At 34.9% G+C, this 24,884-nt stretch overlaps 4 protein-coding genes across 4 annotated transcripts; 2 read left to right on the top strand and 2 right to left on the bottom strand.

Moving 5' to 3' along the window:
• Positions 1-237: 237 nt before the first annotated feature.
• LOC118049234 (BTB/POZ domain and ankyrin repeat-containing protein NPR1) lies at positions 238-9,342 on the bottom strand. Its single transcript, XM_035059177.2, has 4 exons — positions 8,097-9,342; positions 7,151-7,907; positions 1,707-1,910; positions 238-857 (listed from the first exon to the last, which is right to left on the bottom strand). The coding sequence occupies exons 1-4, from the start codon at positions 8,643-8,645 to the stop codon at positions 592-594; spliced, it is 1,776 nt and encodes a 591-aa protein (XP_034915068.1). The 5' UTR covers positions 8,646-9,342; the 3' UTR covers positions 238-591.
• A 4,421-nt stretch (positions 9,343-13,763) lies between these two features.
• LOC118049233 (photosystem II repair protein PSB27-H1, chloroplastic) lies at positions 13,764-14,791 on the top strand. The gene has a single exon (XM_035059176.2). The coding sequence runs from the start codon at positions 14,126-14,128 to the stop codon at positions 14,654-14,656; it is 531 nt and encodes a 176-aa protein (XP_034915067.1). The 5' UTR covers positions 13,764-14,125; the 3' UTR covers positions 14,657-14,791.
• Positions 14,792-15,799: 1,008 nt separating this feature from the next.
• On the top strand, positions 15,800-17,713 carry LOC118049232 (small ribosomal subunit protein eS12). Its single transcript, XM_035059175.2, has 5 exons — positions 15,800-15,903; positions 16,012-16,060; positions 16,190-16,490; positions 17,256-17,321; positions 17,415-17,713. The coding sequence occupies exons 2-5, from the start codon at positions 16,053-16,055 to the stop codon at positions 17,472-17,474; spliced, it is 435 nt and encodes a 144-aa protein (XP_034915066.1). The 5' UTR covers positions 15,800-15,903; positions 16,012-16,052; the 3' UTR covers positions 17,475-17,713.
• Positions 17,714-18,643: 930 nt separating this feature from the next.
• On the bottom strand, positions 18,644-24,597 carry LOC118049231 (TMV resistance protein N). Its single transcript, XM_035059173.2, has 6 exons — positions 23,981-24,597; positions 21,531-22,629; positions 21,052-21,324; positions 20,032-20,949; positions 19,306-19,922; positions 18,644-19,066 (listed from the first exon to the last, which is right to left on the bottom strand). The coding sequence occupies exons 1-6, from the start codon at positions 24,463-24,465 to the stop codon at positions 18,928-18,930; spliced, it is 3,531 nt and encodes a 1,176-aa protein (XP_034915064.1). The 5' UTR covers positions 24,466-24,597; the 3' UTR covers positions 18,644-18,927.
• Positions 24,598-24,884: the final 287 nt, after the last annotated feature.

Below are 24,884 nucleotides of genomic sequence, written 5' to 3'. Positions count from 1 at the left end.
TTGTTTTTATTGCTTTTAAAAATTATTCAAGCTACAGTTATTTTAAATTTAAAGTTTTTAAATGAATGTTTAGAAGTACAATAACTTCTATTTTTTGGTAAATTTCATTTAAAAAAGCATCAAATGCTTTTTCAAAATGTTTTTTTTTTTATGATTTTGATATCAAAATTTTAAAAAATATCTGACAATAATCATTTTGATGCATTATCAAAAAAAAAAACACTTTTAAAACAAACATACACTTAATACAAATCACACAATAAATCAATTTCACAAGCCAGTGACTTCGAGATATATTACATTCAGAAGAAAATCCGCAAAACTTCTTAATTTTAGGGATGCTATCAATCTTATGTTATTATACCAACGAGTAATGCTAAATATTAAGAAAAGATGACAAAAAAAAAAACTCCAAATATATTATACATTTTGTGATCTATAAGGACATCCTATTTTAAAATATTCCTTTGTATTCTTGGAGTTCTTTATTATCATATTTTCTTTCATGTTTAGCATTACTCTATACAAATAACCTTGGATGTCAACAACAATGATGACGATGAGGACGAAGAAGAACAGGGAACACAAGTCTTAGAATTTTCTCCTTGCCTTGTATGTTACACCGCTTTTTGGAGAAGACGAGGACGAAGAAGATGATGAGCGGGCAGATCTGTTGTTCTCCATGTCCTTGTAAAACGCCTTCTGCACATCGTCTTTAAGCTCCATGAAGCGCATCTTCTTGGTTTTCTGCTCTTCTGGAGTGCCCTTATCAAGGAAGAGAGCATCAGGCATATCATCATCCAGAAACTTGTCAACCACTTCCGAGCAATGAGGGAAATAGTGCCGACCTGTCTCCACTGCCATCAAAGAAAATTCACCAAATGCATCAAGCAACTCGTGTTTATACAAATCCCCACTTATGCCCATCTACTGCAAGTTGCATTTGATTATTAGGGTGTTAATGTTCAACTCAAGGGAACTTCAAGGTTTTGTGTCCACATTCATTGGCAATGGAACTGCTTCTATCAGTAATCTAATCCCCCCAAGTTCGACTTCACAAATGTCTTCTGAGTGGTCGAAGAGACCATTATGAAAAGTATCTTGCTTAAGACATTAGTCATTGAACATTTCTGTCTCGCGGTTGTGCATAATACATACACAGGGCACCCACCTGAATGCACAGATTATAAAACCGTTTGGGAACGCGGTTGAAACCACATTCCCAAAAAATTCAAAAAATTTTTTTTTGCTAAAATTTAATATGGTTTGTATGTTTTGGATCGTTTTGATATGCTGATGTCAAAAATGATTTTTAAAAAAATAAAAAAATCATTGGCGTGCATTTTGACACGAAAAGTTATTTAAAAAGCAACTATTACCATACTGACAAACATACTCGTACATGTCTATATGCAAGTACAGAAACCCTGCTGCAGTAAAATTGCCCAAGAAGCTTTATGCCCATTCATGTTGGCTTCACGAGGGTATATCCAAAAACTTTTTTTACGTGACTAGAAAGATGGATCCACAAATTTAGGTCAATATGGCTTCATGAGGGTATAGTAATTGGTTTTCCTGATAATATTCTCTTACATTTACGGTAAGATAAAAAAGCACAGGGAAAATCTTACGACTTGACTTGTAAACTGGGAGTCAGAGATAAAATGACAAAAACTGGAGGTTCCGAAGGCTGCAGTGAATTGTACCTGTTTTATGCAGTGCTTGTAGTCTCGACTGGAGTCGTTTGGCTTGAACAGTGGGTGTCTCATTCAAATCAACCTCCCTTAAGTCCCCACTTGAGCCTTTTGATTTCGATGCCGAAAGGCCAGTGTACATTGAGGTTGAATTTGCATTTGCAGAGTCCATGGCTAGCCTGGCCTCTGCAGGAAACAGCAATCGTGCAAAAGCCACTGCCACAAAGTAGATTAGCAGTTAGCTCTTATTTCAGAACAGCAATCAAATATTTAAAGGACATTTTCTTGAAAAAGTTACAGATGACGGAGCCGGGGCTAAACCAGTGTATGCCAAATGCCTCAAGATCCACAATCATGCCTTACCTTATTGCTTCACAACCCAGAACTGAACAATGGCCATTATATCAAATTGCAGGAATTTCACTTCCTGTTTTGTTACTCCCCTTCAGTTTAACTTCAGGTTCACAATTATAGCAACCGCAGCCATTATCATTAAAAGCTGTGTTACCCAACTTTAATGATCAAAATGGACCATTACATAAAGAGTACCATGGAATCTTTACCGCTGTAGATCATTTGCACATGGTTATCTTTACACGTCCATGTTTGTGTTCTTTCTTGATTCGAAGTGAACTTCTAATTTTGAGCAGTAAATTCAACACACACAAAATTTACTAATTGAAGGGCGCTAGTATTAACCGTAACTGGAGTAACAAGGAAACCCAAAACAATTGGAGTGACAAGGATGAATACTCCCACAAATCAGCCTCTGTTAGTGGAGAGAAGTATTCACGTCCCCTTCAATAAAAGATTCATCTTTTCATCAAACACCTTTGGCTCTCAATTTTCTTTATGGTATTAGAGCCAGTGTGAACACACAACAATCCCAGCAGAACCATATAGCATCTGTCAATGTTGGTAATTTCATTACCCTCAAACTTAGCCCTACAAATTATCCCTAATGAAGAGAACAAGCCTTGGCTCTTGCGGGAAGTCAAGAGTTGGTTAGGCACCTCACTAATGAAGATTCAGCCTCCACCAAGTATATCACACCAGACTCAAATAACACCACAAATTCAAACACCTTTGCACCAAAACTAACTGAAGAATATGTTGCCTGGAGAAAGGCAAATCATCTCCTTCATGGTTGGATATTATGCATGTTTAGTAGATGATTTCCTTTAAGTATACTTGGATAATCCCTTTACAACACAAGCCTGACTTTGCAAATACTTATTTAGCCTTTAAACATTATGTCTCTAGATAATTTAACAAACAAATCAAGGTTTTTCACTATGATGGAGAAGGAGAATCCATAAACTCCAAACTATCATCACACTTCCTCTCAAGAGGTGTGGTTCATCAAGTATCATGCTTTTATACTCCAAAACAAACGAGTACGGTAGAAATTGAAATAATACAAGATAAACTTGGATTAAGAATGAAATTGAAAACCATCAAAGTTTTTACAAAATGGTCTAGGAAAAAAATAGAAATTAAATTAAGAATCAAATTGGAAAATAAAGGCTTGATTGATATTATCGAAACTGTAAAACATGAACGTGTTTGTGATAGTTGTCAATTCAAGAAGCTTAGTAGATTAACTTTCTTCCATTCTAAACAATCTAGTTCTGATAATTTTGAAAAAACTCATTGTGATTTGTTGGGACTTGCTCCTATTTTATCAATAGAAAAATTCAAATACTATGCACATTTAGTAGATGATCCCTCTAAGTATACTTGGATAATCCCTCTACAACATATGTTTGACTTTTCAAATGCTTATTGAGCCTTTGAAAATTATGTCTCTAGACAATTTAACAAACATATCATGGTTTTTCACTCTAATAGCGGAGCAGAACTCATAAACTCCAAACTATCATCATGCTTCTCTCAACAGGCATGGTTCATCAGATATCATACTCTTATACTCTAGAACAAACAGGTACAGTAGAAAGGCGACATAGAATAATACAGGAACTAAGTATGACTACTATTTCACAGTGGTAATCCTTTATTTTTATAGGTTTAAGCTTTCATTATTGTTGTCTACTTTATTAATAAATTGGCTTCGTCTGCTATTACTTTGGAATCCCTATATTTTACATTGCATGCTACTAATCAGACACCCAATTTGTGCATTCTCCACATGCACCTCTTCCACCACATATCATAGTTACTAAATCACAAAGAAGGATTGTTAAGCCCAATTCAAAATATGTTTTAACTTCTCTCAAATCATCAGCAACCATTCCTCGTGAACCTTACAACATTCAATCTGCCTTATTAGCTCACCCTAGCTAGAAGGCTGCAATGAAAGAGGAACTTAAGGCTCTTCAAAAAAATTAGACTTAGGAACATGTTCGTTGCACAATTGTCATACATGTCATTGGCTCTAAATGGGTTCTCAAACCAAAACTAAAACCTGATGGTTCACTATATCGTCTAAAAGCTCGAGTGGTAGTAAAGGGGTCTCACCAAGTTGATGGATTGGACTCAACGTTGTCAAAAATGTTTTTTTAACACGACATAAAAATAAAATGTAAACTCGAATTGTAAAAACATATTGTAAAATCATAAGTAAAATTTTTTTTCATGCATGGTTCATAAAAACAATAAGCAATTTCATCAATAAAGATCATTTGAGGTTATTCTCATTGAAGTTTAGGCAATAACACGAATCATTTGCTTAAGATTAGGTTAGACTACCATGTTTCCAAACATGGGCAAACTCGAATTGGTGAAGATGTGGATGGCTCAGGGTTACCTTAAGGAGACTCCAAGTAGAGATATGGAGTTTGTTGGAGAGGAGTACTTTTAAGTCTTAGCAACACGCTCTTTCTTCCAAGATTGGAGTTGAATGAGTTTGAAGGTATGAAATTCAAGATGTATGATATAGTGCATGGTTTTGCCTAATTTTTGACAAAAAAATGAATGTATAACCATGAATGTCAATAATCTTAGTGAACCAACAATGAAGACTTCATATGAAAAGGTTTGTCATTTGATCAAGAAGCTATAAGAGGAGACCTCTTTTCTTATGTCCATTCATAAAGCAAAAGGTCTTCAGATCCTCTTGATCGACACTATATACCCTTCACTTGGAGTTACACTATTTGATGTATTCAAGCAATTGACATGCATCAGGTCATTTTATTTATGAGGGTCTTCAATTAAAGAAATACCAAACGAGGTAGGGAAATTAATACATTTGAGACACCTCAATTTGGCACATTGTATATTTTTGCTCCATGCCAAAAACCATGTGTAATTTATGCAATATGCAATACCTAAATGTTTTTGGTCGTAAACTAGTACATTCGGTGCAAAATTGCAACTTTACATGATTTTAACCAAGTTTGCTAGTTTTGACGAGTCGAGATTGATTTTACTGGTTTTTGAGTTTATAGTCTGAGTTTGCACGTTAGATATATATTGACTCGTACAATTTTATAAGTCAACTCGCGATTTTAACAGTAATGATTGGACTATACCGAGACCTTTCTAATTATCAAACCTGGAACTATATGTATGGTTATCACCGTAGCACTAGTTCAGAAATGGCTTATACATCAACTTGATGTAAAAAAATACCTTACATGGTTTAATTTCATAAGACATATATATGGAACAACCTCCACAAATGGCAAGTCCACAATATCTGTAACATGTTTACAACCTCCAAAAGGCTTTTTATGGTCTCAAACAAGCACCATGTGCTTGGTTTGATTAGTTTAGTATAGTCCTTCCTAGATATGGTTTTTTTTACAACCTTGTAGACCTATCACTAATTATCTTTCACTCTAACTCTGATACACTAATCTTTTTTTTTTTTGTTGATGATATACTTCTCACGGGATCTTTTATTCTTCTATTTACAAATTTCATTCAGCTCTTAAGTTCAGAATTTGCAATGAAAGATATTGGACCAGCTCATCATTTTCTTGGGATTGAGGTCACTCACACATTTGAAGGTCTTCATCTTTCTTGATCACACAATGCACTTACCATCCTTGAACGAGCTCATATGGTGGATTGTAAACCCATGAACACATTACTTGAAGCTAAGACTAAGACCCCGGCAAATAACACATTACCGAAAGATCCACACTCTTTTTGTGGACTTGTTGGTGTCTTATAGTATCTAACACTCACAAAACTTAATCTTTCATACAATGTTAACTTTATCTCTCAATTTATGTATGCTCCAACTATTAACATTTTAAAATGGTTCAGTGCATTTTAAGATATGTCAAAGGCACCAATGATATTGGTATATATTTTACTTTTCATTCTACACTTGATCTTTGTGCTTTCTCAAATGCAGATTGGGCAGATTGCCCTACCACAAGATGTTTCACCACTAGATATTGCACATTCCTTGCCAGAAACCTCAATTCCTGGTGTGCAAAGAAACAACATATCGTGTCTTGATCAATCATTGAAGTAAAATATAGTCATTGTCAACACATTAGCAGAACCTACATGGCTAACCTTTATTCTAAAAGATCTTCACATTTCACTCTCTTTCTCTACCAATCCTCTACTATGACAATCCCAGTGCTCTACATATGAAGGACAATCCAATGTTTCACGCTAACTGCAAACACATTGAGTTGGATTATTATTTTGTGCATGGACGAGATGCACTTGAACTTCTCATCACTTAACATGTCTCCGCTAATAATCAAGTAACCGACATCTTCACCAAACCTATGTCAAAAGTTGCATTTAGCTACTTTAAGGGAAAACTTTGCCTCTAGCCCCGACATAGTTTGAGGGAGGATATTAATAGTAACTAAAGTGACAAAGAGACCCAAAACAACTGGAGTGACAAGGATGAACACTCCCACAAATCAGCCTATGTTAGTAGAGAGAAGTTGATTGGTAAAGGAGTCCTAATAGCAACTAACTCACTTCAAGATGGTAACTCATGAAGGAGTCTTAATGGTAATAAACTCACCCCAAGATGGTAACTCATGTTATGGAAACAAATCAACTCGGATCACGTTAGTTAACATTCAAATCAGTCAAAACAGCATATCACATCTTAGAGATTTTATTTGCACATATTCTATACAAGCTGATACCTTATTGTTATGTTAAATACCAGCTACTCTAGCATTGTAAAAATATTGTTGTGTATTCATTTCCCCTTCAATAAAAGATTTATCTTCTTATCAAAACCTTTGTCTTTCAATTTTCTTTAGCTAGAGCATAAAAAATGTCTAACTAATTATTTTTTTTGACAATTTGAAACTAAAATTATGATTTGGAAAAAAATATTCAACAAATAATAAATTAAAACATGCTGCTGCAGGATTTCTTCCCAAAATATTTTGAAGATGCATAGTGATTAGTACTAATTACCCAAATTTGTGGTGTGGCAGAGTGGATTTATGATATCTTCAGCATTGGTGAAAAGAAATTGGATAATATAAATAAATATTTATCACCTCTATTTTCCAGGTAGTCCAGCTTCATGCTCAAATCATCAGCTACCGATGGCGACAGTATTGAGACGTTTGCAGACATTGAAGTCCTTCTTCGCATATTTGTCTCCAGTACATCAATGCATATCCTGTCTTTGTTAGATTCCTGACCTTGCTTGGTGTCTTCATTATAATCCTTTGGCCTAGTCAACCTACGACAAATTGCAACTGCATTTTGTCCATCCAATGTAGTTTCTGATGCACTGGCGCCCCTAGTTAGTAGTGCCATTATGATTGATGGCTCCTTGCGCCTTGCAGCAACATGAAGTACCGAATATCCTCTGGAGTTCTTGAGATTGAGATCAGCTGAGCCTAAACTAAGAACTTCCTTGACAATCTTAGGATCACAGTAGGCAACAGCATAATGGAGAGCATAAGCATCATCCAAAGTTAAATTAGATTCACTCAAGAGAAGCTTCACCAGTTCAACATCGTCCGAATCCAATGCCTTGTGGATTCTCCTGAAACTCTTTTCAAGTATGGGGTCCACCTCTTCAACACTACTTTCAGCTTCTGGCAGAGATTTTTTGCGAAGTAATTTAATTTTACAGGAAATTTCATCAGGGAGCTCTTTATCTATGCATGTGCTATCAAGATCTGATCTTACAAGTCTTTCGATGCAGTGAGAGAGGAGCTGGTCTAGCTGGTAATGGAAAGCAGCCATAAGAATTGGGATTACATCTTCAACAAGAGCCTTCTCAATAAAGTTCAGGAGACGCCGCTGAAAGGATAAATGAACGTTGAATGAGGAAAAAACTATCCTGACAATCCATGAAAAATCAAAAAAGACGACGAAACACACATTTTGGTCTAGCAATTAAGTTGTCAATTATCATTCCCTATTTATGAATCGCTGCGAGTTAAAATACATAGGACCACATAATAATTTATCCATGAAATCACTGCTTACCTGAAAAAGCAAAACAAGCTCTTTCATCTGAAAAGTGGCAGAGGCACACATCAATTCCACTACATAATTAATAGCAGGGCGGCAAGCATCATGGGCACAAACATCATCAACACACCGTGACACTTCTGGCGGAGATGGCTTAAGCTTTCCAGTGTACAAATAATGCAAGAAAACATGAAAGGCTTCATATCCAACACCACCATAAGGCACCAAATCAGACATGAGGTACCTGGGTTTATCTCCATTCGTCGAATTGTTATTTCCCTTCTTAAAAAGCTCATGAAAGAACTGACTACGGGCAGCCAATACACACCGATGGACACCAACAGGGGTGCCCTCGACAAAAATCTCTGCATCGCTGTAATCATATTCCTTATCAAGTAATAGCCTTTCAAGATTGCCACTAAGCTTGTTTAAGCTCAAGTTTTCAAGGTTTACACCAGGCTCAGGAACATTTGAGGCTGATACGTGGTGGATACTGGACCCATTTGATAAGTACGAAGATGAAGCGAAACTCAAAGAAGATGTCATTTCATTGGGACTTTCCATGATTTTGGATCTAAATGTCTCTAGTTAAGCCCACCAAGCACTTAAACTCATCAAGAAACATTGAATTGACAGAATAATAAGTATCGGGTTTAAAGGAATGACCACGTGAGAATATTGTTCACTTTAATGGCCATGAATCGATAGTCATCTTTAATCTTTAATCAGACAGGAATCATAAAACCAGGATATGGTAATTGAAAAAAGAAAACCCAGATAACAAAACAGAACAGATACGGTCAAGAGCTGGGGAAAATGAGGACAGCAACCAAAGGAACTAATCACACCAAGTTTCCTCGCTTGAAATCCCAAAACTTGCAAAACAAAGGCATAAACATCAAAACTAAGCTAAACACGGATAGAATCAAGCACTGAAAGAGCAGAAACTCGAAGGAAAAGCAACAACAAAAAAAAAAGCAGAAAAGATTACTGCTTGTGAAGAAGACAGACTTTGATTTATTTGAAATGCGATAAAGAAGCAGCTTGAGATGAAAAGCAGAGGTTATCGGAGACCTTATAGTTGACTTGCAAATTTACTTAGCAGTGAATAAATTGACAGGGAGATGAGTACACAGGAGGCAAGATTAGAAAAGACTATTGTTGTTGGGGGTGTTTTCAATAATTAACATATGTGAATTCGTAGCCTGGAATCCAAGTTTTGGAAGCTGTCCTCGCAGAATAAAAGAAAGAAAAGGGAAGACCACATGTCTGACAGTTGACTCGTAATATTGATTTGCTTTTTTATTTTATTTTCCTTCCCGGTAACGCGAGGGGCCTCCTAGTAAAATAGCATGTTCTTTCTTTTTTTTCAATACTTTTGAGTTTCAATATCTGCTGGGCCTGTGCTACTAATCTGCAAGTATTTTTTTTTTTTAAAATATACATAGATAATGTAAGTGTTTTTTTATAAAAAAAAAAAAAGTCCCGATTGAATTTAAAAAGTTCATTTTATTTTAATAAGATAATAAAAAAATTAATAATGATAATAAACAAACAAAATTTATAAAAAAAAACCACAGTAATTTAGAAAATAATCTTTTGTAAGGTGTTTTTATTTTTAATATATTAAAATAATATTTTTTTTTAATTTTTAAAAATTATTTTTGATATCAGCATATTAAATTATCTGAAAATATAAAAAATATATTAATTTAAAATAATAAAAAAATTTAAATTTTTTTAAAATATAAAAACGAACAGGAGTATGTATTGCTAGTAATGTTTACATGCCATTTGATGATATAAAAATAAATAAATGTTTTCCGGAGATTAATTATTTAGATTCATTGTCTTGAATGCCTTGGAGCTGTACCTCAAAGTTGTAATTTTATTATTCTCGAGTAATATTTTTCAAGCTACAATTACGTTTGCCACTACAGCAAGAAGTTCTTGTACAAGTTGCGGGCACACGCTAAGCTGAAAGTAATGGTTTGGTATTACAAACGCAATTCAAATGAGAAATACAAATAAGACCGGAACTTTGACTTCACTTAGTTAATTAACTTAGTTTTATTTTAATTAAATAATAAAAAAAAATAACAACAATATATGTAATAAAATTATAAAAAAATAATCATGATAACTTGAAAAGACAAATTCAAAAAGGAACGTTGATAAAATTATATAGTTCAATTCCAGTCTATTAAATACTGAATGATAAAAATGGGTAAAAAAAGATCTAAAAATTTTGATATTAATCAATCCATGTTAGTATAACAAACTTGATAATCAGGGTCAACCTAACCTGAGTTATTTAGCCAGACCCTTGATTCAGGTAATGAGATCAGAATAATCCGATACATAAAAAAAATCACAAAGCTTATTAAAAAAAACAAATGTGAATTTACGTTAACTTTTCAAACTTGTAACCTGAGTATTATACTAGAAGCACTATGCATGGAAAAACCATGAAATGCAATTCCTAGTTAAATGTTGAATAGTGAAATTAAAAAAAAAATCAATTAATAAAATGATTAAAAAATATCAACTAAAAGATTTAAGATCAAAATTGAAACAAGATATATTTTTTATTTTTTATTGAAGGGTAACATTGAAAAAAAATCAATTTAACAAAATGCCATAAAAATTAAAGAAAACAAGGATGAAACTAGAAAAAATCATACATCTCAGATTGGAGTTGAATGATAAAATTGTAAAAACAAATTGAAGTTTTACAAAAACATCAATAACAAAAATTAGAAATCCAAATAATAAATATCGAAGTAGAAATTTTTATAAATCAGAGGACAACTCTGAATTTCTATGCAGTCAACATAAATTTTAAGGCAAGGAGAGAGAGAGAGAGAGAGAGAGAGAGCATTATCAACAACAAACCGCAACACCAATTATCACACGAGTCACCTCAAATGGAATAGAGCACAACTACACTTGCAATGATTCGATGTAGGTCGCCAAAAAGCACCACACGTGTTATTAACTTTACTACACACTAAATTGTCTGTAGGTTGACTTGGTATTGATAAAAAAAAACATTGTGAAGAGATAAAAAAGCTCATTGACTATGGTTTTTTTATATTTTTTTCAATTATTAAATCGCTCCTCAGTTAACCTTAACTAACTTGAATGAGTGAATATTTTTTGAATGGTTACCTTAGCTGATGAATAAAAGGTAGAAAATTGTATTGTCAAACACAACCTGAATCCCAATTGAACCTAACTTAAAATATATTTATGATATATTGATATATTTGTAGAATATTTGGATTTTTTAATACAATATTATACATACACATCTCAATATTGATATAAAACACATATATGTATAATATTTATCATCTTATCATTCAATATACAGACATATATAATGTGTTGTGTAATTACTTTATATATATCAACAATTTTATTTTTAATTGAATTATAAATAATAGTTAAATAATGAATATCCATGTGAATACCCGAATCTTGATAGATATTTTATGAATATTAGAATTTCTTAAATAATGAGTAATTGATAAGGAATGGATATCAATAAATTTGTCTCAGTAAGCATCCATTACAACTCTTTTTCAAATTTAACCTAGGTCACTAGATTATAAGCACCGAATATTAAAAAAAATCACTAAATTTAATTTTTAATAAATTAAATATTGAACAATAAAATTAAAAAAAAACAATCAAATAAAAAGATTCAACATTAAAAAAAGATAAAAATAGCAATTAGAAGAATGTTAATAAAAATCAAAATAAAAAATAAATTAGGAAGTAATTATATTTTTTTTATTGAATGATGAAATTGAGAAGAAAAATAAATTAAATATAAAAAATAAAAGAACAAATATTAAATTGAAAAATATGATATACCATAAATCTGAATAAAAAACCATTAAACTTTTTAAAAGAAACCAAAGAAAAAAATAAATCAAAGAAAAGCAACAAATTGAAAAAAATAACATATGATAAAATGAAAACTAAATATTTTTTTTATAAAAGAGCTAAAAAATAATATGGACCGAAATATCAACAACAAAAAAATCCAAGGAGGAAAAAAACAAAAACAAAATCTCAACGGCAATACATCATTTTACCACCGTCGACACACATGGCAACAATAGAAAGAAAAAAGAACACAAACCCAAAAACACGACATAAAACAATTTTTGCCCGAGAGGCGCCGCTAATGCCGCCGAAGTGTAATGGATTTCTTGTTAGATCTATGAGCACCCGTTAGAGTTATCTACATCACATAGTATCTCGAGAAACAAACATAAGCTTGGATTTTGTTTTTGCCTCGGCTGTTCTTTCGTAACCTCGGAGGGCCTCATACGCTGTGCTCTAGATTCTCGAAAAGGGCAAGCTAACTGGTGCGTGCTAACTTTTTTTTTGGCAACTATATGCCATGTTCTCATCACATTTATTGTTTATCCAACAACTTAAAAAAGCAAGATCGACCATTCTAGACTCATCTACAAAGTTATATACATATGATAGTTTGAATATTATACATATAATATCAAGAGTAATTAATTCTAGTTGTGATAACCTGTACAAGCAGAAGAAACAACGAAATCCACCACCCTCGAAACAAGCTCATCCACCGCTACCGCAGCAGAAGTATCCAGGACTATCTTCGGTACATCGCCAACATCATAGTCAGTGGACCCACCGTACCCTTCAAGTAGCCTCTCAAGATCCTGCCACGTTGAAGGCTTATGCCAGCTAGCCTGATCACCCTTGCCACGTTGCTCTAGCCTTCTCCGCCAAACACCCTCATCCAACGGCTTGCACTCGACAATCACGAGGAGGGACCCGGTAGAGGAGGCCACCTGGACAAGCCTATCGAGATGGGCCCTCCGAGAGAGTGGAGAGTCGATGATGACGCTGAGACCTAAACGGAGCTGAGTGGAGGCGATCTGCCAGACAACGTCGTAAGAGAGGTCGTTGAGGAGTTTGGATGCTGTAGCGGGTGAGGAGTTTTGGATGGATATGGTGCAGTCACGGACATCATCTTTGTCTATGAGAGGGATCTTGAGAGATGAAGCTAAAGAGCTGGCTAAAGTACTCTTGCCCGTGCCAGGATGCCCTTTCATCGCTATTATTACAGGAAATCCAACCTGTTTTTCTCCTACTTTTACCATGTTCCTAATCCTGTCTGTGTCTTTGGATGTTTCTCAGAGTAGAGATGAAGAACCTACATAGAGATGATCTGTTCTGGGAGGAGATGGGATTAGATTGAGTACGTGTACAAATATTAGACAGGACGACAGGTACTGGATACTCATGTTTATGTTAAAAGATAATGTTTATTAAACAAATATTAGTTCAGATTTTTTCTTTTTTAGATTCTAGTAAACTTATCTCTTAGAAAATGCATTTTATTGTTCAGGTAATTAAATAAAATCCTGGTAATTCCAGATTTTTATAAAAAATAGATATTATAATTTGAACTCGAAATTTGTTGCAAAATCTCAAATCCTCATGACTATTAGTTCAAATAGATAACACATAACATCGAAGTCATTGCTGGTGAATCTGATTTTAATTCGATTAATTAAAAAGTGGATATTTAGCACATAAATTTCAAACAAAATGGATGCAAATAAATTTAAAAAAAATAATCAACAATTGTTTGCAAATATAGGGGAATGAAAAACCGATCGGGAGAATGCGTGTCCATTGGAAGACCCATGAATCCGCGAGTGGAGAAACGGCTTTAACTTGCGAAAAAGAAAAGGAAGGAAAGGAACAACAAATGTTTCTTATGCAGGCACGTGATCGTGCATTTCCTTTTCGTGTATTTTCGAGAGGTGCATGGTGATTGGGTGCAGACACGTAAGCAAGATATTGACAGGCACTGACACATCACAATGTTTGACCTACTAATGCACTATGACTGGGTATGGTCTCGTCCATACAACCAGGAATAAGGATAAGATGATAAGCCTACGTGGCAAGAACCCTGTGGCCTCCTCACAACTCCTCTGTAGAAAACAGACTCTCTCTGCTCCTCTTCCAGCAGAAAACCCATGGCTTCACCAGCACTCCTAACCCCAGCTTCCAAGCTCAAACCCCTCTCCCCCGTCAAACCCAAACCCAACTCCATCGCCCCACTTTCACCACCGCCAACACCACAGCAGCAGCAACCTCGAAACCACCACGCTCGTCGTCACTTCCTGTCCTCGGCCACCGCAATCCTGACTTCCCCGTTCGTCCTCCCAATCACTCCAGCTTTTGCAGGATCGGATGAGGAGTACGTGAAAGATACAGAGGATGTGATCAACAAGGTTAGAACCACCGTAAACATGGACAAGAATGATCCGAACGTGGCTGATGCAGTGGCTAACCTCAGAGAAACTTCAAACTCTTGGGTCGCAAAGTATAGAAGAGAGAAAGCTTTGCTTGGTCGTGCTTCTTTTCGTGATATGTATTCGGCTTTGAATGCTGTCACCGGGCATTACATCAGCTTTGGACCGACCGCTCCCATTCCATCTAAGAGAAGGGCCAGAATTCTTGAAGAGATGGACACTGCTGAGAAAGCATTATCAAGGGGCAGATAAATTAATTAATTTAGATTTTGCTTTTTGGGTATTTATTTAACTACTATCTGAATTTTAATTACTTTGATTTGTTGAGTTTGAGATTACACAACGACGGCAGATATTCTTGATTATTATTTTTTTTTTTTTTTTACATTTGCGCCGAGTGGTAATTATTTGCAATTTACTTTCCATTATAAACTAGTCAAATGGAGAAAATGGAAAACTTATTCCAGTAAATATATAATCAAGAGCACTCCTCTAGCATGGGCTGTGAATGGGAGGGATATTCCTTCATTAATCCAAGTGAAAATAGAGTTAAGATTACTAGCTAGATGGACATAGTTTGCCATCCATCTAGGACTATATATATCAATTTATAAATATTTTAAAAATTATTAAACTTGTATACATGTAATCTTGATTGATTAATTATAAATAATTTTATTTGATAATTATAATTGTGTTATTAAATGATAATTTTTTTTTATTCAAGATGCCAAACGTTAAAATTAATTATATGAGCAGATTTAATGACATGTAATAATTTTACTGATTTGATTAATAGTTTGAGGTAATGAAATAGATAATATTTTTTTATAAATAAAAAGATGGTGTCCCGCGTTGGCTTCACATTTGAATTACTTATAATACACAAATAAATAAATAAATAAATAAATAATACAATACAATATTTAAATCTAAGATTAATTTGTGAAATTCATATAATTGCAGATTCAGAAACTATAGAAATCATTGTATATAAAAATCCACCAAAAAGTAATATAAAAAAATATAGAAAACGTGATTTACACATAGCATGTGAAAGTAAAAAAAAAAAATGTAATTATCAACTTTTCTACTCAATATATTTGTTGAATGAGATTCACTTTTAACTAAAAATTGGTTGATTTATATTATAATTAATTCAAATACAATTTTAAAAAATATTTTTTTCGTTACTAATAAAATAGATAAAAATAATATACTTTAAAAACATAAGTTAGAATCCATATTTTTATCAGAAGTTAACAATTTTATTAAAAATATAAATTAGCACCCCCCTCCAATAAAAAAAAAAACAAAATCCAACCTGAAAAAGAAGCCCAGTCCACGTTTAAACAGAAAGCCCATAGAAAGGGACAAAACTGTAATTCAGGACAAGAAGTAGGGTTTAACACCCTAATATAAAATCGCATTTTGCTCCTCCTCCAAACTCATTTGCTTGGCCTTCTCGCGCATAGCCTCCTTCGCATCTTACCTGCAAGGTAATCTCTCCCTCGTCACCATCTTCTCTTGAACATCTTAGGATAATGAGAACATCGTTGTCATTATTTCTGGATCTGAATTTCTTTGATTTTTTGTTTGTTATACAGTTCCAGATTAAGTTTAGCCTCCAGATTCAAGAATCATCATCATGTCTGGGTATGCTTTTCTCTTCGATTATATTAAAAAAATGTTAATGACATAAAGGGTCTTAATTATTTAGCAAGAAAGGAATTCTTTAAAGGATCTGAATCGTTATTTTTCAATCTGTGGCGTCTGTTTTTTCAGTGAAGAAGGTGCTGTTGCTCAGACTGAGACTCCAGCTGTTGCTGAAGTAGCACTCGGTGAGCCAATGGACTTGATGACAGCATTGCAGCTTGTGCTGAGAAAATCTCTGGCTCATGGTGGGCTTTCTCGAGGTCTTCATGAAGGTGCCAAAGTGATTGAGAAGCATGCTGCTCAACTTTGTGTCTTGGCAGAGGATTGCAACCAGCCTGACTATGTTAAACTTGTTAAGGCACTTTGTGCTGATCACAACGTGAACTTGCTAACTGTTCCAAGTGCAAAAACCCTCGGAGAGTGGGCTGGTGTGAGTATCTCCTCTACTTTCTTTTTTCAATCATTTTTTCTTTGTTTTGGTTTTTCTAAACTTATATGTCTTAGTGTGATTACTATTGTTAATGTTAGATTTGATTGCTCGAACTCATAATCGTAAGAGTTCAACTCGAGTAGAGATTTTTATATGATAGCTAGAAATACAATGTGTATTTTTTCATGAAGAGGGGGTTAGAAGCTAGATTATACAGAGGGGAACATTAATGGAATGTGTACTGTCTGAAATTTAATTTTCATGCTCTTATAAAATTGGGAATAAAGATTATGATAGATTTTAAATGCTCTGATTTCTTGAATTATAAATGTTTTTGTAAGTTTTGTGTGCTCTCTTATTTTATCCAATTATATTCAATTGAATGCGGCCAAGTCAATAGTATTGTATTGTTCCGTAGAATGCTCATTAACGCCTTAAAACTTTTGAATTCTTTGTTGTTACTGGTGTTGCCTGTTTGGGAGTGCGATTGCGATTGCTTTTTAAAGTGATTCTTACTAAAAAATGTATCAAAATAATATTTTTATATTTTTTTAAAAATTATTTTTGATATCAGATAAAAAAATTTAATTTTTTTAAAAGTGCTTTTGAAACGTAAAAACAAATCACCTTAGGCTTCTGCTCTGTGAAACTGTTTCATGGTCTGTTAAGGTTAGATATATAACGGATGCCAATTGTTGCTCTTGTAAAATTTTCTATGATTGCCTCTATCAACTGAATTATCTGATATGGGTTTTTGGCACACAGTTGTGTAAGATTGATTCAGAGGGGAAGGCTAGGAAAGTGGTCGGTTGCTCGTGTGTTGTTGTGAAGGTAAAAATCAGTTTTAGAGCACTGAATTTCATTTCATTTCACTGATTGTCTTTCGAAAGGGTTCATGTTGTTCTTTTGCTGACTGCATTACAGGATTTTGGGGAGGACACTGAAGCTCTTAATGTCATTCAACAGCATGTTAAGGCCAACTAAGTCACTATGGATTCGATCCTTTTTGGATTTACCTGGAGCCTTTGAAGGAATTTTGATTGTATTTTGTTTTTTCTTTATCGTTGTAGTTGAAACATCTGTTGCAATATATCAGATATTATGATGTTTTTGTCCGTCACAATATTTTCAGTCTCTATTGGTTATGTATGAATTTTACTAGAGATGCCAAGTTTTTACTCAGAATGGAATGCAATTTATCAGTGACAGCTTTAGAGGCACTATTTGCGATTGTATTTACTTTTAGGCTCAAAAGAAATTTATTCGCCTGCTTGATTTTTCAAAGCAATATTTACATATTTCGTACTTTTATATTATGACAAATAATTGTTGTAAGTTCATTTAATAAGTAAAATATTTAAACCAACATTCATTAGATTATTCTTTAAACGTTCATTTTACTGAACGATCGAAAAGAAGGCGAGGAGGAAGAAAGTCTTATAAGATACACCTAGGGCACTGACTAGCCGTGATCCCCTTCTCCATTTTGCTTCTACAACTATTTAGCTCAATCATTTAGTAGTATTGTTCGTTTTTCTTAAAGAACAAGTAAATGGCGTCCTGTTGTTGAAGAAGGCAAAGACCGCCCCTTGCTCCTTCAGGATCACAAGCTCCTTAATTTGACTACTGGTGCGAATTGGATGCGAGTTGGGAATCGTTGGAGGATGCACGTTTTATTGCTCTTGGTGGAATTTTTGGACAAAAGATGGACCCCTTTGCAATGAGGTCGAATGGATTCAAGAAGAATCAGGATGTCCGATATGTTCCTTTTTTCAATTTTATTTTTTTTCCCTTGAGAAAATTCAGGACATAATTGTAGAGTATGTTGCACATATAGAAGGATTTAATCACTTTGGCATTAAAAAGCCTTTACAAATCTGAATCTCTAGTTACAATCTGTCTGCATCGTTTTAGATATGCAAATAGGAGCTCTCACTGAGAAGAGGTTAAAAAGAAGGAAAGCATCGAACAACATTATCAATAATGTCTGAAATCAAAAGGTTGAGTTTCCTTTAAACGTGGACACAGTTGAGTTCTTGGTGGAAGCTTGTTAAGTTCCCCTCCCTCTGATGTTCAATCTCTAGCTTGATGCTGTATTTCTAAAGAAATATTCTTTTGCTCGGTTGGGGCTGTTTGGTTTCAATGTAGTGAGGTTGTACATAAATCAAAAACATATCGTTATGTGAAATGTTTTTTTTTTTTCAACGTTTCATCAGGAGCATAAACATTGATTTTGTGTTTTTCAGTCCAAACCTTCTATCATTTAAGTTTTGACTCTCTTTGAAGGCATTATCAAGCACAACTTTATGGTAATATCTGGCTAAGATTTGCTTCTATCTAGAAGCCAAGCACAGACTTCTTTTTTATTTTTTAAGGAAAAAACTGACTGCTTTGAACCACCAAATAAGTTCCTTCATCTAGCAAATAGCGAAGCAGTTCATAGTGGATCTATTTCCAACTTGAATGCGTCTTTCTTCTCTTTAGTGCAACGCAAGAGAGCACAACAGTCACAATGTCCCCTCCTTTTGGGCACAACTGGAATCCCATCGGCCTTTTCTTCCCTTTTGACTGACCATCTGTCAAGAAAATGGGGAACATGATTAAATTTGCGTGCGAATTTGTACCGAGTAGGAAATAATCGAAGGATTGAAGGATACTCGTTTAAATACTCTTTTTTTTCTTTGAAGATAGTAATGAACCGCTTTGCAATGGAAAGAAAAGGAGGCTTTCAAGATCAAGCAACGAACTTATTATGAAAAATAATGATGATAACAATGAACTTGTATCTGTCAAGACCATTGCATGAATGCTTTACCTCCTGAAAGAATCATCCCCGTAGTTCTTGCAAGATGTTATTCGAAGGCGGTTAAATGTCAGCCACTGAAAACTTGACCTCAGGAACCTTCTATGGTGTCTTGACGATCCCGAACGTGAAATAGTAACTATATCATTTAATCGGGAACCTTGCAGGTCACTGTGATGGTAAAGCAAGTGGATGCCACACCTTTTCACAGCAATTTGAAAACCCATGTCAATCCAGACATCCAGTCGATCCCCTTCTTCCATCTCATCCCGAAATCTCCAGCTCATATCTTCATCATCAATGCCTTCTACTTGATTCTCGAATGACCAGCAGCTCAGCCACATCAGATCCTGTTCCACCTCGGGCATAAAGAAGGTGATTTTTGGGCTATAATTCCAGTGGAAATTTTTCGTTCTGTTAGTAACTGCAATAATGGGGCAGAAAAAGCAAGGTGCAGAAGAATTCTCCCATGCATAGACTGCCGATATAGAAAAGCCACTGAATTTGCAACCATGATCAAGTGGAGGCACCTGCAATGATACCAAGTCACCTTCATTCTGATGGCTGAACCATGTTGGAATGTCACTCATCGGTAGAAAGATACTGTAAATAGATTTCTCAGAAAGAGCCTGCACCCATGAATGAGAATAATGAAATTATTCAACAAGCAGCCATAGTTTATATTGTCTGTGTGCCATGCACGACGTTTTACAGAGTACAGATAGTGAGAGAGGGCACCTGGAGAGGACTGATTGTAACTGCTCTCGTCAGATTATTGATCACATGGACCTTGATGCTTGGAAGGGAATCTTCTGTGAACAAGCCACAAGTTCCAAGATATTTTTCAACAATCTCTATTCCCAAGGACTCCAAGTTGAAGTATCCCTCAATTGCTTTTAACTTTGGGCAACCATCGAGTTCCAAAGTTCCCTCCCCCCAAAAGTTCTTAAGGTTGATGGTTTCTAGCGAAAGGCAATCTTTTGCATGCAATAACTGTAGGCTTGACTGGAGCTCTGGGATACATTGAAGACTTTTGCATTCGTTTAACCAAAGTTTAGTAAGCTTAGGAAGGCTTCCAATGCTAGCTGGTAAGCTTGTAAAGTTGTTTCTGCACAATTTCAAATTTTGAAGAAGGGGCAAGCCTTGAAGATCAGAGGGAATCATGTCATCTGATAAGTTGCAGTGTCCAAGATCGAGTTCCAGTAAAGATGCTGGAAGACCCCGTCTTGTTGGTGGACATTTACTTGGCGAGAAGATAAGACGACAACCATGCAGAGATAATTTTTCCAGATTCTTTAGATCTCCAATGGTTTCTGGTAGCGTACTTATTGCAGTTTCATCAGCAAGGAGCAGAACCAAAGATTGCAAACTCCCCAAGTGCTCTGGCAATTCCTCTAATTTTGAGCAGCCTGACACATTTAACTTCTTAAGTGAGCTTAGAGCACAAATGCTTCCCGGGAGATTCTTAAGATCCACGCAATCTTGCAGATTCAGGAACTGAAGATGACTGAGAAGTCCAATGGAGTCATGAACCTTTACCAAACTAATGCAATCTTTAAGTTTTAATTTTTCAAGACTGGGAAAGCCTTCAAAGTTAGGAGTCTCAATAAGCTTATGGGAGTGGCTAAGGTAAAGGAATTTCAGTTTTTTCAAAGACTGCAGCACCAAAATAGATGTTGGTACAATATAAGCATATCTGACAGATTAAATGACCTATTCATACAAAAATTGAAAAAACAAGAAGATATCATGATCTACCTTTACTTCCTCTGAAAATTGCTGTAGACTGCTATAGCGCATATCAAGAACAATCAAATGTTCCAGAGTTAGATCATCTGGGATAGCTTTCAAGGGGAACTCAGACCAGCACAACCACCTTAATTTGTTAGAAATATATTCGTAGTTTCCTGTAAGGCAAACGAAATTGAGTTGGAGTAGTCTTAGCCTTTTCATCTTTTTGAATGCCTTGGTATTGAATGAGCTTTTTGATCCTTGCAGGCTTAGAACGAGGCCTTCAACTGCTTTTGTACCCTGATACAAAAGGAATACGTTAGCTAATAGGCATTATAGCATTCATACATATGCTAATAATTAATGTGAAAACTGAAGGTGTAGGATAAGCAAGAGATAGATCATCAAAGAAAAAAAAAAGAGCATTTATGCAACTGTTTTATGCTAAATAAATTCTATGATAAGAAATATCTTCATTTTTCAACCCAAGCCAATTATTGTCTCACCGTTCTGTCAGTTAACAGTTCAATAACATCTTCTTTATTCCATAATCTGCTACGTTCCCCAGGATCCACAAAACATTCTCGGCGAACAATTTCTCTTCCCATTTCTCGAACCAAATCATGCATCAAGAACTTATTGTTAGCGCCAACCTCTACAAGGCATCTCCTCGTGAGAGTATTGATTCCATCAATTGGAAAGAAACCACAGCCATCAAGTATGCTCATGACATAATCCTTTTTGTACCCAATGAAGAAACATGCAATATCCAGAAATATAGACTTCTCAGCAGCATCAAGAGAATCATAACTTATTTTAAGTATACTGTGAGTGCCTTCGGGGCTAATCACTTTTAGTTTTTCTAATCTGTTATTCCATACATCAATGTTTTGGCCACACAAATCTGATCCCAAAACTGTAAGAGCTAGTGGATTTCCTCCTGCATAGGATACGATTCCACTCGCAGAATTCATGTAACTTTCATCGGGACAGCGCTTGTTGAAGGCGTGTAAGCTTAGTAGCTGAAGAGAATCGCTGCCATTCAATTCCTTGACCTCATATTGTCGATACAACTTTGATGGTTGTAGTAGATTCTTAATTCTAGTTGTTATTATCACCCTGCTTCCAGGGTAAAGCCAATCAAGATTCCCGAGAATTTTATCCAGTTCTTCCTGTTTATCTTCAATGTCATCCAGAACAATGAATACACGCTTGCAACGTAATCTTTCTTTTATCACCTTTGATCCTCCATCAACATTGTATATCTTCTCATGTTTTCTTTTCAAGATATCCGAGAGAAGCTGTCTCTGTAAGTAGGCTATCCCATTGGAAATAATTTGTTGTCTAACATTTTCAAGAAAGCAGCTGCCTTCAAATCTTTTGAAGACTAAATTGTAAACCTCCTTGGCAAGAGTTGTCTTGCCTATGCCCCCCATCCCAATTATACCAACTATGCGAACATCAATTGACTCATCATCTAGCAAGGAGATCACTTCTTTTGCTCGAGAATCTATGCCAACTGGGTGGATAGCAACCCTTAAGATTGTCCGGTCAAGTCTAACTGAAATCTCCTTAACAATGTAGTCTATGTTTTCAGCTTCATGCCTGCGATTGTCCATGGAAAGAGCACTATAAATAAATACACAAACCAACATGCAATAATTTCAAGCATGAACTTGTACATATAGTGAGTTCCGAATTAATAATTATAGTGATTTCAGTGAGGCAACAAGCATTTTCTAGACGCGTCAGTCTTACAAACATCTTTTCGAAATTGTTTCCTTATTCTCACGAATTTTTTTTCATTTTTTTTCCCCGAAATAGTTTAATCGGGGGAAGGATATTCTTAATAAAGAATGAAAATATTGTCATATTAAGAGAACATAATAGCAAAGCCTTTATGTACATGCTGATAATATATATTTTGTTATATATGATAATTCGTTGTTTCTTTATGTTAATAAGTTATGTTTCTTAATTTTCTTTCTCCTTTTCTCTCTCTTTTCCTTTCCTTTCCTTTCCTCTTCTTTTTTTCTTGCTGATTGCTTGTTTGATTTCTTGATATAACTAGGGTATGGTGTAAAATGGTTATGTACCTGACAATTTTCTTTAATAAAACAGATTTGAATCTTCAATTTTCTTTAATAAAACAGATTTGAATCTTAGCAACTCTAATTTATTCGATAATTATATAACATATTCAGTAATACTCTTCATTATACTCTTAACATGATCTTTCAGTAAATTAGATTTTTTTTTCTTTCAAATCCTAATATCCGCTGCAATCCTTTTATCTCCCAACGTATTTTCTTTGGGATTCACCATGCCTGAGATTATCCTTTCAAGATTTATGCAAAGGCGGGTAAAGAATATTTTCAATTTTGACCGATTGATTTCATCACAACTTGTTATGTAGTAGAGTTTAAGAATGATTAATTTTGTTCGCCCTAGCCATGAGCATGCACGCCCTATTGCTACTAGAGTAATTAAATCGATCTCTGTACATTGAAGTTTGATGACTGAGGTACTAGGTAGCCAGTTTTGTAAGAACAATAGTTTGCAAGAACAAGAAACAGACACGACAACTAAATAAAAATAAAGAAACCCCGGTTAGAGACATGTCTAGTACTGTGGAGCACCCAAAATGCCAAGCATTCTCGTATTATAAAATTTAACGCCATTGCAAGTGCAATTTCATATGATTTATATGTGTGTGTGTGTGAGAGTTTGTTTTCTAGTCCAGAGCTGATTTGCTCAATATCTTGGGAATATGATAAATTGACGATAAGCAGAGCAAGAACTACTTTGGTTTTTCTTCTTCTTTGTTTTTTTCTTTCCCGAAGATGAACAATTTCTTTATTAATAGGAAGCAGGGGTCAATTAATAGTGTTTTTAATCTTGAAAGAGAACCACATGCCATTGTAATTGAGGTTCTAGTAATTAAGCAGCGACTTACCCGTCTAGATGTCTTCGTAGATCCAGACCCTTCAAGTAAGCAACTTCTCTTAGAGCATCCCTCCATTTCTCCACTTTATCCATGTCATCCTTGAAACTCTTTTCATGTTCAGCAAAAGCTTTTTCAAAACTTCCTTTTTGCTCTTCAACATCAGACGGATCTATGTCATAAAAGACAGGCCAAACACCATGGCCTTCTTTTCTACATCTGAGGATGTGCACAAGCTCATCAAGACACCAAGGGGAGGATGCATAGCCTTTTGAGAGAATGACAATAGAAAACCTCGAGTTTTCAATTCCTTGGAGACACTCCGGTCCAATTTCTTCACCAATATCGATCTCATTTGCATCTCTAAATGTATGGATTCCTTCCCGAGAGAAAGCAGAATATAAATGGTCTGTGAAACCAAACCTTGTGTCTGCACCTCTAAAACTCAGGAACACATCGTACTCCCATTTTGACGAGTTGGAGTTGCTGGTAGCCATTGTTCGAGATGGGTTGGTGGTTTGTGTTAGAGATCTTGCTCTTAATCTTAGGTTTTGTTGAGCTTTTCTGCAACCTGCATTAGGACATTTGCTTGTCAACTCTGGAGGCACTCCCCATGATAGACAATGGCATTTTATGACGTCTTTACTTGCAACAGGCGCACCGTATAAATACATTATTTTTATTTTATGCCCACTTGCCCGCAAGACGACGGCTAACAAAGTTGGTGGTAAATACGTATAAAAGGGTAGCTTAAAATGATATATTAGTCCACGGATAACTTGAAAGTTTTAAAAATTTAAATTGCCAGCCATCTCGTGTATCTGAGGAAAACAACTACGTTGCGGTAAAATTATATTAAAAAAAATGAAAAATTAATTTTTTTTAATTATTTTAGTATGTTAAAATTAAAAATTAA

The sequence above is a fragment of the Populus alba genome, chromosome 2 (assembly GCF_005239225.2).
Source record: "Populus alba chromosome 2, ASM523922v2, whole genome shotgun sequence".
NCBI lineage: Eukaryota > Viridiplantae > Streptophyta > Magnoliopsida > Malpighiales > Salicaceae > Populus > Populus alba.
Note: the sequence above shows the minus strand (reverse complement) of the source record. Positions and strands in the feature narration are given on the sequence as shown.